The 18,962-nt window shown below is 34.4% G+C and overlaps 1 protein-coding gene across 1 annotated transcript; it reads left to right on the top strand.

The window, feature by feature from the left end:
* Positions 13,052-14,576, top strand: LOC109839593. Its single transcript, XM_020408084.1, has 4 exons — positions 13,052-13,572; positions 13,681-13,961; positions 14,066-14,426; positions 14,495-14,576. Exons 1-4 carry the CDS (start codon positions 13,052-13,054, stop codon positions 14,574-14,576), a joined length of 1,245 nt encoding a protein of 414 aa, XP_020263673.1.

The following is an 18,962-nucleotide window of genomic DNA, read 5'->3' as shown; positions in this document are numbered from 1 at the left end:
ATATAAGATATGAATACAAGAATAAGTACGCCAATGCAATCATAAACAAAAGATATGATCATGGAGTTCGATCGCCAGAACCTATGTCTCCGCTCCTCACCTCGAGCAGATCTCCACTATCACAACAGGATTTTCTACGCTCACCCAAATAACGTTTACACATCACACTCGGTTTTCTAGTTCACTGAAAACTTTACAATTACTCACAATGTAAACACACTAACTACTACCGCAAGTGTTGGTCTCTAGCCCGTGTCTCCCTCAAGTGTTAGGAATTATAACCTCTCTCTAGGCATTACCACTTACCCTACTCCTCTTGGGATGACCCCGTCTCTCACCACATACTCCTCTTGTGTACTAGTGTAATACAAAGTAAACTTCATAATTAGGCACTCTAATACACTTCACACCCTCTAAGTGTTGGCCTAACACGTGTCACATTCCTCAAGTGTTCGGAATTACCACCTCTCACTAGGCTTTACTACCGACCCCACTCCTCTTGGAACCGACCCCGTCTCTTACCAACCACTTCTCTCGGTGTCCAAGTGTAATACAAAGTGCAACTCACAATAATAGCTCACAACAAAAGATTTGCTCTCTAATACAAGGCGAGAAATCAATTAGGCATAGCTCAATGTCACAAACCCCACAACCCAAATTATACTATGAATATAAATACAATAAGCTCAATCGTTGTGTGTGAACAAAGAGATTCAATAAAACAATTAAACTCAATATAAAATCTAGCTTACGAAAGTAAGATCAAACATATAAAATGCTAGAATTGAGTTTAAGAAAAACTTCTCTACAGATCAAGAGAGAGGGAGAAGAGTTTAATGCTCAAACACGAAATAGATGATCTCCACGTGCTCTTGTGAAATTCTCTTCACAAACTAAACTTGTAAAAACTCTCTTAAACAAACAACAAACACCCTTAAACTTGTTTAAACAATTTTCTTAAGTTACCCTCAGAAGTTAGAGGGTATGGGGTATATATAGGTACCCCAAAAAACCAAAGAAAAAGACCAAAAACCCAAAAGAAAACAAAACTGGAAAATAGTCGTTACTGTGCAACGGACACTTTATGGGTCGACTCATAAAAATCATGGGTCGACTCATAACCTAGCCGTTATAGGCTAAAAATAGCTTATGAGTCGACTCATAAAATTCATGAGTCGACTCATCATGCATGGGTCGACTCATGAAATCATGGGTCGGCTCATCAGAAAAAAACACACTTTCCAGCACAGTTTATGAGTCGACTTATGACAGGCATGAGTCAACTCATGACAGGCATGAGTCGACTCAACCTGTCTGGGTCGACTCATGATATTATGAGTCGACTCATCAGAAACAAAATGTAAACTACACAACAGTTTATGAGTCGACTCAAGACATGCACACAGCCTGTTTTAAACAGTACATATCAACTTAAAACATGGTTTAAAAATATCAAATAAATTCTAAAAAATATAAAACTTTTGAGAATGCTTATAAACATGAAAATGAACATGTTACAAAAACTGGTTTTCAAAAAACATTCCCTATTTGTGAAATCTCATCATTTTTCTAAATAGTCCAAAACATGAAAACATGAGATACTTGAATTTTGATGTTTTGACATAAACCAAGTTTTGAAACTTTATAAAATGATTTTATAGACTTAAAGAAAGATGTAAACTATTGCTATGAAGTCTATAAACAAATTACTCAATATTTTTACAAATTCATATTTATATAAACATGAAAACCAAAAACCAAAACGTCGTGTATATATTATATATATATATAATATATATATATATATATATATATATATATATATATATATATATATATATATAATATATATATATATATATATATAGAGAAGAGAGAGAGTAAAACTTGTGTCAACTTAAGTGGACGTCCACTAAGTTTCTTACCCATGATGATCACTTGTGAGCTGCTTTGTGGATGATCCGCTCCGTTAAACTTGATCTACATATTCTAAACCCCAACACACCAAATTTGGGTGAACCCGTCGTGGTTTGACCCTCCGTCGAGCCATGTAAAAAAGTTCTATTCATTTGAAACCATTAAAATTGATACGAGTGTGGATGAATGGTCAAACCATGACGCGATTCAACCCAAATTTGTGTGTGTTGGGTTTTAGAATATGTAGATCAGGTTTGAACGGAGCGGATCATCCAAAAAACAGTCAATCAAGTGATCATCAATGGGTTAAGAAACTTAGTTGGACGTCCACTTAAGTTGACACAAGTTTTTACTCTCTCTCTCTCTCTCTCTCTCTCTCTCTCTATTCTCATATATATATATATATATATATTATATATATATATATATATATATATATTATATATATATAATATATATAATATATATATATATAGTATATATATAACCATATATATATATATATATATACATAGAAACCAATAAAATATGTGTGTATATGATATTGAGCTTAAGGTACCAACACACATAATATAAACCTAAACTAAATATACCCAAGCTATGATCTTGATCTTCAATAAGCTCTTCTTGGTAAACTTGCGGATAAAGCTTGAACTTGGATCTTCAACTTAAATTGCATTGCTTCACTCCACTATTCCGCCAACCTCCCATTGGATATGATCGTGAAAGCTTGATTTCATCTATCTTCCAACCTTCAACATGTTGTTTGTCTACAATCTAATACTATTATAAATGTGTGTTGGTATGTTAAAACATTTCTTCCAAAAATGTCCTCCAAAACACATACATGCACATGTAAATATAAAATATAAAATGAAAACATGCATATATAATCACATCGCATACATACATGCTCACATGCATACGTTACATAAATAAATTATAACCCTTCAAATTATTCTCATAACCCCCGATCTTATTAAATCAACTTAATTAGTTATTATTGAATATATCTATTTTTATACTAAAATATAGATAGTCTTACAAATTAGTAAATTTTCATAGTTATATTGTATATATCTATTTTTATACTAAAATATAGATAGTCTTACAAATTAGTAAATTTTCATAGTTATATTGTATTGTTCATTATATTATAATTATATTATAGATAGTCTTACAAATTAGTAAATTTTCATAGTTATATTGTATTGTTCATTATATTATAATTATATTATATGACACATTATATCATAATCAAAAAAATATGCACAATATAGTGTAAATTTGTATATTCTATAATTTGAGGTTTATGTGTGTGGTGTAGTATATTAACCAGGTTCATGTGTGTGGCATGGTAGGTTCAACATTGAGTAGGTTGAAATTATATTATATTAAAATATAGATAATTTTACTAATTATATTTTCATATTCATTATATCATAAGCAAAGAACTATGTTCAATAATGTAGTGTAATATTATATACTTAATAATTGGGGGGGGTTATGTGTGGGGCGTAGTATGAGTTGGGTGAAATTTTTTTATTATAAAAATATATTTTTTATTCAATAAAACACTCATTTATATCCTCCTCACATTCCTAAACTCTTAATTAATTATCAATCAATTTTCTATTTAATCACTCACTCATAACTTCAATGTTCTTTAATTCTATTCATTAATCTCCATCACTTTGCAATCAATTTCCCCACTCTCTTTTAATGCGGACGTTACATGATTTTACCATCATCAATGCTCTCCCTCAATTTCTCATTTCATAACCTCCAATTAAAATCACCATGAATTAAATTAATTCAAATTCATGTCATAACCATCCTATTAATTATCCATGCATGTTAAATTCTAATTTTTATAACCCCTCCACTAAACCTACATTAATCTCATTTGTCCATTCATAGCTCAAATCATAACTCCCTACTTTTTGTATAATCTATCATGTTCTAGATCACACATTCACTCTCTATATAACCAATCACTACCATTATTTATCTTATTATGTGATGAGATTGGCATGTTAAATTTTTAGTTTGAGATTTTTAAGTGAAATTTTCCCCCTCTGTGTTTTCAGGTTGAGTGTATCAATGTTTGTGAAAATCATAAAAATTTTAGTTAAATTCTCGCTTTTTCATGCAACATAACCTATTGCATCTCTTTTGTAGATCACTTGGGCTCTGCTTGATAAATACAGGCTTGAGAGAATTTTTGATGCTCCAACTAGATGTTCTCTTATAAATCAATATGTCCTGTTCAATGTTTTTGATAATTTCTTTTTCTCTTTCATTAGACTTTCTCTTACTTTGATTGGGTTTTATTATAATCTATGTCCTCATTTGTTAAATCCTGCAGGTTGGATTTATTAGAATGGGAGTTGGGGTAACATACTATGATCTAAGACCTGTTCTTGAATTCATGACAATTAACTACTCTTTGCAGGTTTGTTTTCAGTGAGCTTTGTAGAGTAAGTGAGCTTTGTGGAGTCTACATTACTATGAGTCTATGACCAATTTAGTGAAAGAGAAACATTGATGAAATAGGGATCCATGTAGTTTGTAGCTTTTGTCCTTTAATTAGTTTCATTTAGGCATAGCCGTCCTTCAACTTTTAGGGAATAAAATTATAAATATTAGCTCCCGGGATCAATTGTTCTGTTGCGGTCCGGGACGAGGTTGTTCGCGGGAAAAATCGTGTCTTTCTTCATTATTGATTCCATTGCTATCTTTAAATAACAACTTTTTGAGTTACAAAGATCCGGTCTTTTTATAAGATCCGGTTACAACTAAAATCAAAGAAAATAAAAGAAAAATTACAACTTTCTCCTTGTTTGTCGAACAAATCGCGAGCTCCTGTTTTGCGGTCGCTCGCTTTGTGGGTTCTTCGCCTGCGCCGGGGTTAATCCGTGGACCACCGCGCGATCTAGATCCGGTCGGATCTATGCAGTACGACGGGTATTATTTCACCAAGGAAATAATAGTCGGGGGGGATTGGTTCACCAAGGAAACAATCGCCCAAATCTCGGGATCAAAGACCAAGCTTTGATCCGGAGTGTACCTGCGTAGATCTGAGATCCGGTCCTTTCGAACTCTTGCCTTATTTGGCGTTGACGATCGCCGAGCACCAGATCTGGATGAGCAAGTCCTCGAAGTCCTAAAGCTTGAATCTTTTTTAGATCTGAGTCTTCAATCCAGCAGGGCTTCGCCTCCAAAAAATCCAACCTTTTGAAAATGAGCCTACAGCCCTCTATTTATAAGCATTGAAAGTGGATCTGGGCCCAGATCTGGGCCCAGATCCGAGCTGGCTCGGCCAGGTGGCTCGGCCAGGCCGAGACACTTGTGAGTGTCTCGGGTAGTTTGAACATAACTTTCTCGTATGATCTCCAAATGACCTGATCCAAGATGTATTGGAAATCTGACAAATAGATATACAACTTTCATGTTTTGAGTTTCTTCAGATTCTAAAGGGATCATGGTCAAAACAGCTCCACAAGTTCCGAGACACCTTTGAGTGTCTCGGTCAGGTCCGAGACACCTCTGGGTGTCTCGGCGCTATTTTAGGTATAACTTCCTCATATAAGCTCCAAATGACCTGATTCTAGATGGGTTGGAAAGTTAACAAAAATATCTATAACTTTCCTGTTTTGTGTTTCTTCAGATTCAAACGGGATCATGGTCAAAACAGCTCCACAAGTTTCGAGACACCTTTGGGTGTCTCGGCCAGGTACGAGACACCTCTGGGTGTCTCGGCGCTATTTTAGGCATAACTTCCTTATATAACCTCCAAATAACCTGATTCTAGATGGGTTGGAAAGTTGACAAAAATATATACAACTTTCCTGTTTTGAGTTTCTTTAGATTCAAATGGGATCATGTTCAAAACAGCTCCACAATGTCCGAGACACCTTTGGGTGTCTCGGCTCGGGCTGAGACATTTTGTTTTGCACACTTGTCCATTTTCACCATAACTTTTTCATCCGAACTCGGATTTAAGCGATTCAAAATGCGTTGGAAAGACGATGAGGAGTTCTATAAGCTCCAATGATTAGATCATCTGTGGAATAAATGAGACACGAATGGTATTTCGTCTTTTGTAAGTGACACGGGGCTCCCGATCCGTTCGTATCCTCATTATTCTGAAACTCCGTTGCTTCACATAGTTTGTAAACCCACTTCATGTGTTTGTCGACATTAATCAAGCTCCTGTGACTTAGATTATGACGTTCATCATCTTTTCTTAGCACTGAGCCGTTCGTAGGGACCTATAGGCAGTTTTATACGCCTACAGAGGTGACCGCGAACAAAGATTAGGACCAGATTATTCAGCAAGAAATATATCAGTGAGTTGAATCTCAATATCAGCTATCCTTAAGCTTTCGTTTATGAACAGTTTGTGTATTTAATGTCTAATTTTATAGGTGCAGGTATTAATATACAGAGCAGAGACGAAGTGGCTGTTTGCGGGAAAAGTTGGTCTCGTTGTGGAATTCATTATATCTTTGGTCGATTACAACAAATTCAAAAGAAATAACATTTTTATAAGACTTCTTTTACACAACAAAATAAAAATTACAACTTTTTAGAAACAAACACAAGATCGTTGTTTGGATCGCTGCTTGCGTGGGATCTTTACTTGTGCCAGGAGCGCTTTGACTCGTGGACCACCAAATCACAGATTCTGATTGAATCGTGAGGGGTTTAATCATTTTTCCTTCATTTATCGAAGTGAGAATTTGAAACGAGATCTTATCAAAGTAAGATAATCGTTCTTCTTGAGATCAAGTCAAAGCTCGAATCTCAAGGAATTGCCAGAAGCTCAGGAACTCTGCTCTGTCTGCTCCAAAATGCTCCAGAATGATCAGCCTCCCAAACAAATGATCACAGGGGGGTATTTATAACCCCTGGTGGAATAACCACTTCCGAGACAGTGTTTGCTGTCTCGGCGGTCGAGACAGCAAAGACTGTCTCGGGTTCCGAGACAGTAAACACTGTCTCGGGTTCCGAGACAGTAAATGTTGTCTCGAAAATCCTCAACCGCCCAGCAGTTTTCTTGTAACTGCCTTCCCACGTTTTACAACTCCGTTATTTTGGCAGTTATCAACGTGATTCTCGCCCACAACGTTTCCCACGTTCCTGAACAGTTGGTGGCCACGTGTCGACAGTTATAAAACAGTTCTGAACCTTTGAAAGCTGTCTCGCGTGCGAGACAGTGAACACTGTCTCGCGTGCGAGACAGTAAAAACTGTCTCTCATGCGAGACAGCCCATACTTGTGTTCAACAACTGTCTCGCTGGGCGAGACAGAGGATGCTGTCTCGCATGGCGAGACAGAGAATACTGTCTCGCGTGCGAGACAGCCCATACTTGTGTTCTTCTGCCTTTTTTGGATGATATCCTTTTTGAGCTGTATTCGAATATCTTTCAGCATTTTTTTACGCCTACAGTGGCCATCAAGCTGATGTGTGAAAGTTTAGAACTTGATTTTTGAGAAAATAACTAATTTGAATTGAACTTATTAGTTTATATATTGGAGTTAAATTTATATGCATTGTCTATGAGAACATAAGTATACGCTGAAAATATTAGTTTATATATTGGAGTTAAATTTATATGCATTGTCTATGAGAACATAAGTATACGCTGAAAATGTTGAGCATATACTTTTTGATTGCATTGTCTATGAGAACATAAGTATACGCTGAAAATGTTGAGCATATACTTTTTGATTTCACATAAGCGTGTGCATCGTTGTTGATATAGATTAAGAGTACTTCTTCTACGGTTTGGTAGAGACGTAGTAGAGCTGAACTTATATTGATGATGGTAATTTGCTAATGTAAACAATTTTCCTTCTTATTGTATACTTCTCACTCCACAATTTATATACACGTCATACTTAAGAATTATAAAACTTGAGAATAATTTATATGTGTGTCATTCTCATGACTTATTTTGTAGGGAAGGACTTAATAATTATCATTATTTAAGAAGAATTTTTATGTCCAGGATTAAAAGTATCTTCTTTATAATAATTCTCTCTTTTTTTCTAAAAATTATCTTATATTTATCTCATTTATATGTTATGGGAGTTATCCATTACTAAATTGAAACTATGAGATTTATATAGGTACGAGGATATAAAAACTTGAAAATTACAGATGTTTTGTTCAGCAATTCTGGTGAGGTGGGTATGATTTGGGCATCTTTGTTTCCTATTTTTATTCTACGATTTATACTGCTCTCTTTTAGTTCTTTTGATATCGATAAGCTTTTTAAATTTATGGGAATTTTTTAAATAAATGATGATCTCGATTGTTTGTTAGTTTCATGACATTTGATGTTTCAAATAGGATCATAATGACAGATTTAATTTAAAGAATGCTCAATTTTTGCAAGTTGAAAATGCATTGGACCTTTTTTGTTATTTCCCTAGGAATTCTATTGATCACTTTTGGCATTGCTCTCTATCGTGGAACTTTCTACATTTATGAATTTTTTTGCTTTCATGCAAATTCATGATTTAAACTAATACTTTTAGTAATTGTAAATTAATATCAAATAAATATACATATAATCAACATCAAATTATTTTATTAATTTAAACTTATCAATTATCTAATAAATTAACATAATTGAAACTATGAGATTTATATAGGTACGAGGATATAAAAGCTTGAAAATTACAGATGTTTTGTTCAGCAATTCTGGCGAGGTGGGTATGATTTGGGCATCTTTGTTTCCTATTTTTATTCTAGGATTTATACTGCTCTCTTTTAGTTCTTCTGATATCGATGAGCTTTTTAAATTTATGGGAATTTTTTAAATAAATGATGATCTCGATTGTTTGTTAGTTTCATGACATTTGATGTTTCAAATAGGATCATAATGACAGATTTAATTTAAAGAATGCTCAATTTTTGCAAGTTGAAAATGCATTGGACCTTTTTTGTTATTTCCCTAGGAATTCTATTGATCACTTTTGGCATTGCTCTCTATCGTGGAACTTTCTACATTTATGAATTTTTTTTGCTTTCATGAAAATTCATGATTTAAACTAATACTTTTAGTAATTGTAAATTAATATCAAATAAATATACATATAATCAACATCAAATTATTTTATTAATTTAAACTTATCAATTATCTAATAAATTAACATTTATTAATACTAATAAAACTAATATTTATAAAATATTAATAAATTAGATTTAACTAAATTATAAATAATGTACTTTAGTAAATACTAATTTGTTAGTTTAAAATTGAATATTATTATTGAAATTATTAGTTCAAATTAATTATTCATTTATTAATATTCATGTTACTAAATTATTAGTTTATTAGTATTAATCGTATAAAATTATTATGTTATTAGTACTATTAGTTTTGTTTAAATTAGTTAGTTCAATAAATTTTAATTGTTAGTTTTTTATTAAATATCATATCTAATGAACAATACTTCAATTGTTCACGCGCAACGAACTTGCACTATTATATACATTGAAAAATAAAACTTAAGATATGAACTTTTAAATAAAAGTAAATGTTAAAGAGAAATAATTATCTATCTATTATCATCTTAGCGTGAAATTAAAGTATAAAAATAATAAGCTATGATTCATGAATGCGACACATAACTAGAGGGGGAAGGGGTGTGGAACCATAGTTTAATATTTTATTTTTGCTAGAGCTTCAATTGACGAGGCACTGTTTGGATCTTTATATTATGAGCTTTTGTTGCAACGTTGAGTGTGGTATATTAACTGGGTTCATGTGTGTGGCATGGTAGGTTCACCATTGAGTAGGTTGAAATTATATTATATTAAAATATAGATAATTTTACTAATTATATTATCCTATATATTCATTATATCATAAGCAAAGAACTATGTTCAATAATATAGTGTAATATTATATACTCAATAATTGGGATATACTCAATAATTGGGGGGTTATGTTTGGGGCGTAGTATGAGTTGGGTGAAAATTTTTTATTATAAAAATATAATTTTTATTCAATAAAACACTCATCTATATCCTCCTCGCGTTCCTAAACTCTTAATTAATTATCAATCAATTTTATATTTAATCACTCACACACAACTTCAATGTTTTTTAATTCTATTCATTAATCTCAATCAATTTTCAATCAATTTCCCCACTCTCTTTTAATGCGGATGTTACATGATTTTACCATCATCAATGCCCTCCCTCAATTTCTCATTTCATAACCTCCAATTAAATTCACCATGAATTAAATTAATTCAAATTCATGTCATAACCATCCTATTAATTATACATGCATGTGAAATTCTAATTTTTATAACCCCTCCACTAAACCTTCATTAATCCCATTTGTCCATTCATATCTCAAATCATAACTCCCTACTTTTTGTATAATCTATCATTTTCTAGATCTCACATTCATTCTCTACATAACCAATCATTACCATTATTTATCAAGGTTTGTGAAAATCATAAAAATTTTAGTTAAATTCTCGCTTTTTCATGCAACATAACCTCTTGCATCTCTTTTGTAGATCACTTGGGCTCTGCTTGATAAATATGTTGTTTTATTTTTGTTAAATTACTTGCCCCACCAATGATCCGATTAGCCCCACAGGAACATGAGAACAAGAACAAACAATCCTCTCTTATATTTGTCAAACTAAGATGCATCTAATGAATCCATGAATGGTGCTCAAATCGAGCTCCCTTTGTTTGTTTATGTCAAACTTAAACTGGATATGATTCTGCCATAGTAAGTGGACATATAATTAAATAATTTCATTTACCTCATTTATTTTGTTGTCTTCTTATGTTTTTGAAGACTTTGTCTATTAGATTTCATTATAATTTTAATTTTCTTCTTGGCATAGTCTGCTTTGGTATGTTTGTGATTCTGCTATATGATACATCTACAATATCCTGGTTTTTCATATGCCAAATGAGTGTTCTTTATGATCATATTTATAACCCTATAACGTCTATTTATATCATCAATCAATAAAAGTCAAATATCTTTTCTGAGAACAAGCATAAATTGCCAATTAAAAGACATTCAATCAAAACCTAATATATATTATCTATAACATCCTTCAAATAAATGTCACATACAAAAAAATTTATCAATGCAATAAAAACTTAGCGGCCACATATAAATATGAAAGTGGTTAAACGTGCATCGCACGTGCACCATACTAGTAAATAAAAAATCACAAACACTAGACAAACAGTATTAGTCGTAAATTGTTTGTTAAACATCATCAAAACAAGAAGGCCAATAGGGGGTTAGAGGGTAAGGGGAGGGAATAGTAAATATACAATTATAAAAGGTTTGTGGGGTATATTGGTAACTTTGAAGATGTAGGGGGCAAATATGCAGTTATGGAAGATCGGTGTTATAATGGCCAAATAACCCTTGGTAAATTTAACAAGAAAATAGTCTTTTTTTTAGGGAAAAATGTGTCCAGGCCCCAAAAGTGGGAACTTCGTGTGACTAGTCCCCCTGTACTTTGCCCCATGTGGAATAGCCCCAAAAATGGGCTTTAATGTTTTAAGCCCCCTCCACGTCAGCTTTATACTAAAAGCAGATGGTATTTTACAAAAAAACCAAAACTGCCCTTCTCTTTCTTCCCCAGACGAGTCCTGGAAGTCACTTCTCATTAATGCGATATGACGGGGAAAATGGAGGGAAATTTCCCCCCTTTTTTTACTCCATCTAACTAGTTAGTTCTCCATTACTCCTCCTCCTCAGACCAAAATTCTCTCCATAACTCTCTCCATCAGGAGCAATAACTAGTTAGTTCTCCATTACTCCTCCTGCTCAGATCAAAATGGCTGAAAAGGACATCATCTGCATTGTCTCTTCACAGTATAAAGCGGTATTCTTGAATATTAATTCTTCAACCACCATCTTGGATCTCAAGTTTGATGCGGCAGAGAGGTTAGATCTTCCATACGAGTCATTAATTTTGGCATACGAAGATCAAACAGTTGGAAGCTTAAAATTTCTCATTGAGAACGATGGTGATCTGACGTCTATGGTGGAGCATTGCCACAATCTTGGACTGAAAGAGGTTCACGTGCAAGCTTTTAAAGAAGGAGATGATTCTTCGAATAAACAGGAAAACGAGCAAGTCCGACAAGACATGTAGGTTAACTGTAAAATCAATTAACTTAAGTTCTAATCGTCTTCTTGTTAGTTCTATACTAGGTTTAACTGAACTTCAGTTCTAATGTTTTATTTGTCATTAAGCAGTTCTTTGTTATGCTCCATACTAGAGTTCTAATGTTTTATTTGTCAGTTCTAATCGCTATTTTGTTAGTTCTACTAGAGTTATTGCTGGTTCCACTATAGTTCCCATATTGTTAGTCCTAATTGTTATAAATTAGATATAACGTGGTATAAATTAACGTGGTATAAATTAGACAATGTAGGTATAAAATAGAACTAACAAGCCATCAGTTAGAACTGACACTAACACACTACAGATTAGAACTAACACTGTGCATATTATTAGAACTAACACGCTACCGAATAGAACTAACACTGTAGGGGATTAGAACTAACACTCTACAGAATAGAACTAACACTGTGCAGATTATTAGAACTAACACGCTACAGAATAGAACTTATACTGTGCAGATTAGAACTAACACTCTACAGAATAGAACTAACACTGTGCAGATTAGAACTAACACTGTGCAGATTAGAACTAACACTCTACAGAATAGAACTAACACTGTGCAGATTAGAACTAACACTCTATAGAATAGAACTAACATGTTATAATTTTGAAATAGCTTGTTATAAAATAGAAATAACTTCGTTAAATTAGAACTAACCTTTAATGGTTATATTGTTTGTTCTAATAGCTATTATGTCAGTTCTAATCAATGCACTGTTAGCTCTAATGGTTATATTGTTAGTTCTTTTAGTTCTAATTGATTCTAACAGCAAGCAATTGTCGTTTTTGCTTTTTAGCTTTTGCTATTATCTGTTGATACTTCTATTATTTGTGCAGTTTGAAATCAAAAAGTGTAGACTGTGGCCCGTCGGCGTTGTTGACCACAAGTGTTCCAGATAATAATCCCAATGACAATCCTTCCGGAGATGATGTCATGACGATTGATGACATGATTCGCAGATCAGAGAGGATTCCTGCTTGGTGGCACACAGCTTTAACCGGTGAGGGACAACGATTTGAAAGTGCGAAGGAGTTAAGATTGGCCTTGCTATACTACTCCACGGTAAAAAAATTTGAATACGAGTTTGGGAAGAATGAACCGAAGCGTATTCGAGTGTTTTGTCGGTTTAAGGCAGCAAAAAATTGTCCGTGGATGTTATTTGCCTCTCCACCGAAAAATGATAATAGACTTGAAATCAAAAGGTTTGTGGACAATCACAGTTGTAGGCAGCATGGCAATAATGCTGGTCAATCTAGAGTCTCAAGGCGATTCATTGCTACCCAATTACAACCCACATTAAAGGTTCGACCGGATATACAGCCTATTGACGTTCAAAAGGAGTTTCTAAGCTCGTATGGGATTAGGGTCGATTATAGTAAGATTTGGTGGGGTAAAGAAAGAGCACAAGAGAAATTATATGGTGATGCCCATGAGTCCTACGATCAATTACGATGGTAAATAGAAGATGATATCTAACAAAAGACAAACTAATTTTCTTTATGTGACGTTGATTATACTAATTTTTCAATGTTGGTACTAACGCTTAATCTTCAATTTTCTAGGTATGTAGAAGAGGTCAAGAAGACAAACCCAGGTAGCTATATTCATGTTGAACAAAATGAGGGGAGGTTTACAAGGTTATTCATATGCTACGCCGCCTGCATAAATGGTTTTTTATACGGCTGTAGACCACTCTTATTTTTGGATGGTACCTTTCTTAAAGATCGATTCAAAGGCATACTCCTAAGCGCCGTAGCATATGATGGAAATCAGGGGATATTTCCATTGGCGTATTGTATATGCGATCAGGAAAATAATGTTAACTGGAAGTGGTTCTTACAAGGTTAGTTCTATCCCTAGCCATGTTAGTTCTGTTGCAGGTTATGATAATTCTAGCTCATTCATTGCTAACTCTAATTCGTGTATGGTAACCACAACTCTTTGTAGGTTTGTGGTCTATTCTCTATGAAAGGCCAGATCCATACAACCCTCCACACAAGCTAGTGATAATTTCAGATGCGGATAAGGGGATCAGAGAAGCAGTTAGAGAATTTTTTCCAGATTCTATACACTCTCGATGTGTGTTGCATCTAGTTGAGAACTTCAGGACAAAGTTGAAGGATTTGGGATTCAAATCAAAAGATACTCAGATCTTGGGTAATCTATTGCAATCTGCCTGTTATAAATATACTAGAGCAGAATGGAACGATTACATAGACGACATTAGACTGGTTGACGAAAGAGTTTACAATATTGTGATGAACTACGCTCCAGAGAACTGGGCCAATGCGTTTTTCCCTGGAGTTAAGTAAGTTATAAGCTATTTCATTACATGACTATTATAAGCCGCTTGACGAATTCCCTATTATGTTTCAGATATGGTCACGTTACATCAATGTTGCAGAGTCATTTAACAAATGGATACATGAGGCTAGGCTACTACGGATACTTCAACTGATAGAGCACATACGTAAACAGATTATGGTTCGTATGAATGAGCGACGAACCATGGCTGAAAGCTGGAATCAATTTCTTTGCCCCAAAGCTGAACTTGCTCTCAAAGAGAACATGGAAAATGGCCGTCCATTGGAGGTTCGTCAGTCCCACACAGGATTATTTGAGGTACAATCCCATAGATCTTGTCAAGTGGATCTAGACAATAAAACATGCACTTGCCGTGGGTGGGATGTAACCCGTGTCCCTTGCAAACATGCATGCGCATCCATTATGTTTATGAAAAGGGATGTCTACCAGTTCTGTGACTGGTTTATGACGGTTGAAGCCTTTAAAAAAAGCTACGAGCCAATCCTCTACCCTATCCCTGACTTTGAGAAGCGCATCGTGCCAAGGGATGAGATACAGATCCTACCTCCACTTACAACAAAAAGGAAAGGGAGAAATAAAACTAGGCGTATCAACAACAGAACTGTTTACACGCGGCCAGTAAAATGTTCTCGATGTCATATGGAAGGTCATAACCGTAAAACATGTAATGAATCTATAGCTGACTAAGTGTTTGATATGTTGAAGTGGTTTCGTCCCAGTATGCAATAAATATTTTTTTTTTTTCCGATTGAATGTTTATTCTTATTAATCGGGAACAAACATCAGCTTCCACTAGATAAAAAGTTGTAAGTAACAAAACAACTATCATATTAGGCCTAACGCGCACAAAGAATAGAACTAACATCTTAGTTATTCAATGCACTTGAATAACTAGGAGTAACAAGCCAAAGAATAGAACTAACTTGGTATCAGATAGTACTAACATGTAATGAAGCAGAACTGACTTGGATCGGAACAGGTTACAGAATAGAACTAACACTGTGAAGATTAGAACTAACACGCTACAGAATAGAACTAACACTGTGAAGATTAGAACTAACACGCTACAAAATAGAACTAACACTGTGCAAATTAGAACTAACACTCTACAGAATAGAACTAACACTGTGCAGAATAGAACTAGCACCCTACAGATTAGAACTAACATTGTGCAGATTAGAACTAACACTCTACAGAACAGAACTAACACTGTAGAGATTAGAACTAACACTCTACAGAATAGAACTAACACTCTACAGAATAGAACTAACACTCTACAGAACAGAACTAACTTGCTATAAATTAGAACTAACTTGGTATAAAATGAGAACAAACTTTGTTTAAATTAGAACTATCTTTGTATAAATTAGATCTAACGTTGTATAAAATAGAACTAACTTGGTATAAATTAGATCTAACGTGGTATAAATTAGGTTTATAACGTAGTAAAAAATAGAACTAACTTGGTATAAATTAGAGCTAACGTGGTATAAATTAGGTTTATAACGTGGTATAAAATAGAACTAACTTGGTATAAATTAGAAATAACTTGGTATAAAATGAGATATAACGTGGTATAAATTAGGTTTATAACTTGGCATAAAATAGAACTAACATAAATTAGATATAACGTGGTATAAATTAGATATAACGTGTAATAAAATAGAACTAACAAGCCATCACAAGCTACAGATTAGAACGAACACTGTGCAGAATAGAACTAACACTCTACAGATTAGAACTAACACTGTGCAGATTAGAACTAACACTCTACAGAACAGAACTAACACTGTGCAGATTAGAACTAACACTCTACAGAATAGAACTAACACTGTGCAGATTAGAACTAACACTCTACAGAACAGAAATAACTTGGTATAAATTAGAACTAACTTGGTATAAAATGAGAACAAACTTGGTATAAAATAGAACTAACTTTGTATAAATTAGATCTAACATTGTATAAAATAGAACTAACTTGGTATAAATTAGGTTTATAACGTTGTAAAAAATAGAACTATCTTGGTATAAATTAGAGCTAACGTGGTATAAATTAGATATAACGTGGTATAAATTAGGTTTATAACGTGATATAAAATAGAACTAACTTGGTATAAATTAGTAAATTAGATCTAACGTGGTATAAATGAGATATAACGTGGTATAAATTAGGTTTATAACTTGGTATAAAATAAAACTAACACAAATTAGATATAACGTGGTATAAATTAGATATAACGTGTAATAAAATAGAACTAACAAGCCATCACACGCTACAGACTTGAACTAACACTGTGCAGAATAGAACTAACACTGTGCAGATTAGAACTAACACTCTACAGAATAGAACTAACACTGTGCAGATTAGAACTAACACTCTACAGAATAGAACTAACACTGTGCAGATTAGAACTAACACTCTACAGAATAGAACTAACACTGTGCAGATTAGAACTAACACTCTACAGAATAGAACTAACACTGTGCAGATTAGAACTAACACTCTACAGAACATAACTAACACTGTGGAGATTAGAACTAACACTCTACAGAATAGAACTAACACTGTGCAGATTAGAACTAACACTCTACAGAACATAACTAACACTGTGGAGATTAGAACTAACACTCTACAGAATAGAACTAATGTTCTACATAATAGAACTAACACTGTGCAGAACAGAACTAACTTGCTATAAATTAGAACTAACTTGATATAAAATGAGAACAAACTTTGTTTAAATTAGAACTATCTTTGTATAAATTAGATCTAACGTTGTATAAAATAGAACTAACTTGGTATAAATTAGATCTAACGTGGTATAAATTAGGTTTATAACGTAGTAAAAAATAGAACTAACTTGGTATAAATTAGAGCTAACGTGGTATAAATTAGGTTTATAACGTGGTATAAATTAGGTTTATAACGTGGTATAAATTAGGTTTATAACGTGGTATAAAATAGAACTAACTTGGTATAAATTAGAAATAACTTGGTATAAAATGAGATATAACGTGGTATAAATTAGGTTTATAACTTGGCATAAAATAGAACTAACATAAATTAGATATAACGTGGTATAAATTAGATATAACGTGTAATAAAATAGAACTAACAAGCCATCACAAGCTACAGATTAGAACTAACACTCTACAGATTAGAACTAACACTGTGCAGATTAGAACTAACACTGTGCAGATTAGAACTAACACTCTACAGAACAGAACTAACACTGTGGAGATTAGAACTAACACTCTACAGATTAGAACTAATACTATACAGATTAGAACTAACACTCTACATAATAGAACTAACACTATGCAGATTAGAACTAACACTCTACAGAATAGATCTAACATGTTATAATATATAACTAAAAGGGTGCAATTAGAACTAACACTCTACAGAATAGATCTAACATGTTATAATATATAACTAAAAGGGTGCAGATTGGAACTAACACAACATTTGTAACTAAAAGGGTGCAGATTGGAACTAACACAACATTTGTAACAAACTGTTTGGTGGATAAGCAAAATTTAATAAGAAAAAACACGCAATGATGCCAGGTCTTCATTTGTTGCTGCCCTCGCTGGATCGGTTTGGGTATAATAAACCCTTTTCGCTGTCACTCGCCTTCCTTTTCGAAGGTCCTGGCTTACTGCGCTTTGAGGAAGGAGAACTGGATCCCGCTGAGCCACTGTGGGAGACGACGGGGTTTAAAGGGAGAGGAACATTGCCGGTAGGGAGAGCCCTTGGAGAATTGGCACCCCCGACCCCTTGGTTACGGAGAAACAGCTGCCATTGGTCTCTCTCGACCGTCATGTGGACGCCACCCCAACTAACCTCAATTAACTCGGGGTCGGCCCTAAAGGGCTGCGCACGCTGGGGCCCTAAGTTGAGTCGTGTGGATCCCTGAGCCCTCTCCAAATCCCCCCCGCTTTGGACCTGCGTGATGGCGTATCCTTCCCTGGCGTTACCGTCCACCGGCGAGATGTAACGGAACCCAAGCCTCTTAGGGATTTCAGATAAATCCCTAACCTTGAGTAGAACTCTACAGTCTTTGAAGTTAGAATGTGTTATGACGTCCCTGGAGCACATGACACATTCACCGATACCAATGAGCAGAGATTGAAGAAATTCAAAATTCCAGAGGTGGTATGGGAGATTGAATAGGCGAATCCATACTAGAAAGGGTTGAGGCAACGTTGTTAGCCTCAGATCCTCTTTCCAACGGTGGAATCTGCCCTTAAATGTGCCCATATCTATCAAACTGAGTTCAATAGCTTGGGCAAGAACTTCATCGGATGGAAACTGCACCATGAAGTTGTTCCCTGCCGCCTCCTTGATTTGATGGGGCCATGTCCTAAGATTAAAGCGGTAGGCCAGCATCTCTCGGAGCTCCTGCACCGATGGATGGCCTCTATCAAGATTGAAGATGGCGAAAGCAGAAAGATGCCGTATGGTGCTGGAGGTGTTGGCCGGGACGGTAAGCATCCTCGGAGGGGCACTTGCGGT

This window comes from Asparagus officinalis, chromosome 1 (assembly GCF_001876935.1).
Source record: "Asparagus officinalis chromosome 1, Aspof.V1, whole genome shotgun sequence".
NCBI classification, from domain to species: Eukaryota; Viridiplantae; Streptophyta; class Magnoliopsida; order Asparagales; family Asparagaceae; genus Asparagus; species Asparagus officinalis.
The sequence above is the reverse complement of the archived record's forward strand: the minus strand, read 5'-3'. Positions and strand labels throughout refer to the sequence as shown.

Coding starts and splice junctions, on each gene's coding strand:
- LOC109839593 (XM_020408084.1), top strand. CDS start 13,052: ATGACGATTGATGACATGATTCGCAGATCAGAGAGGATTCCTGCTTGG. Junction 13,962..14,065: donor CTGGAAGTGGTTCTTACAAG/GTTAGTTCTATC, acceptor AACTCTTTGTAG/GTTTGTGGTCTATTCTCTAT. Junction 14,427..14,494: donor GCGTTTTTCCCTGGAGTTAA/GTAAGTTATAAG, acceptor ATTATGTTTCAG/ATATGGTCACGTTACATCAA.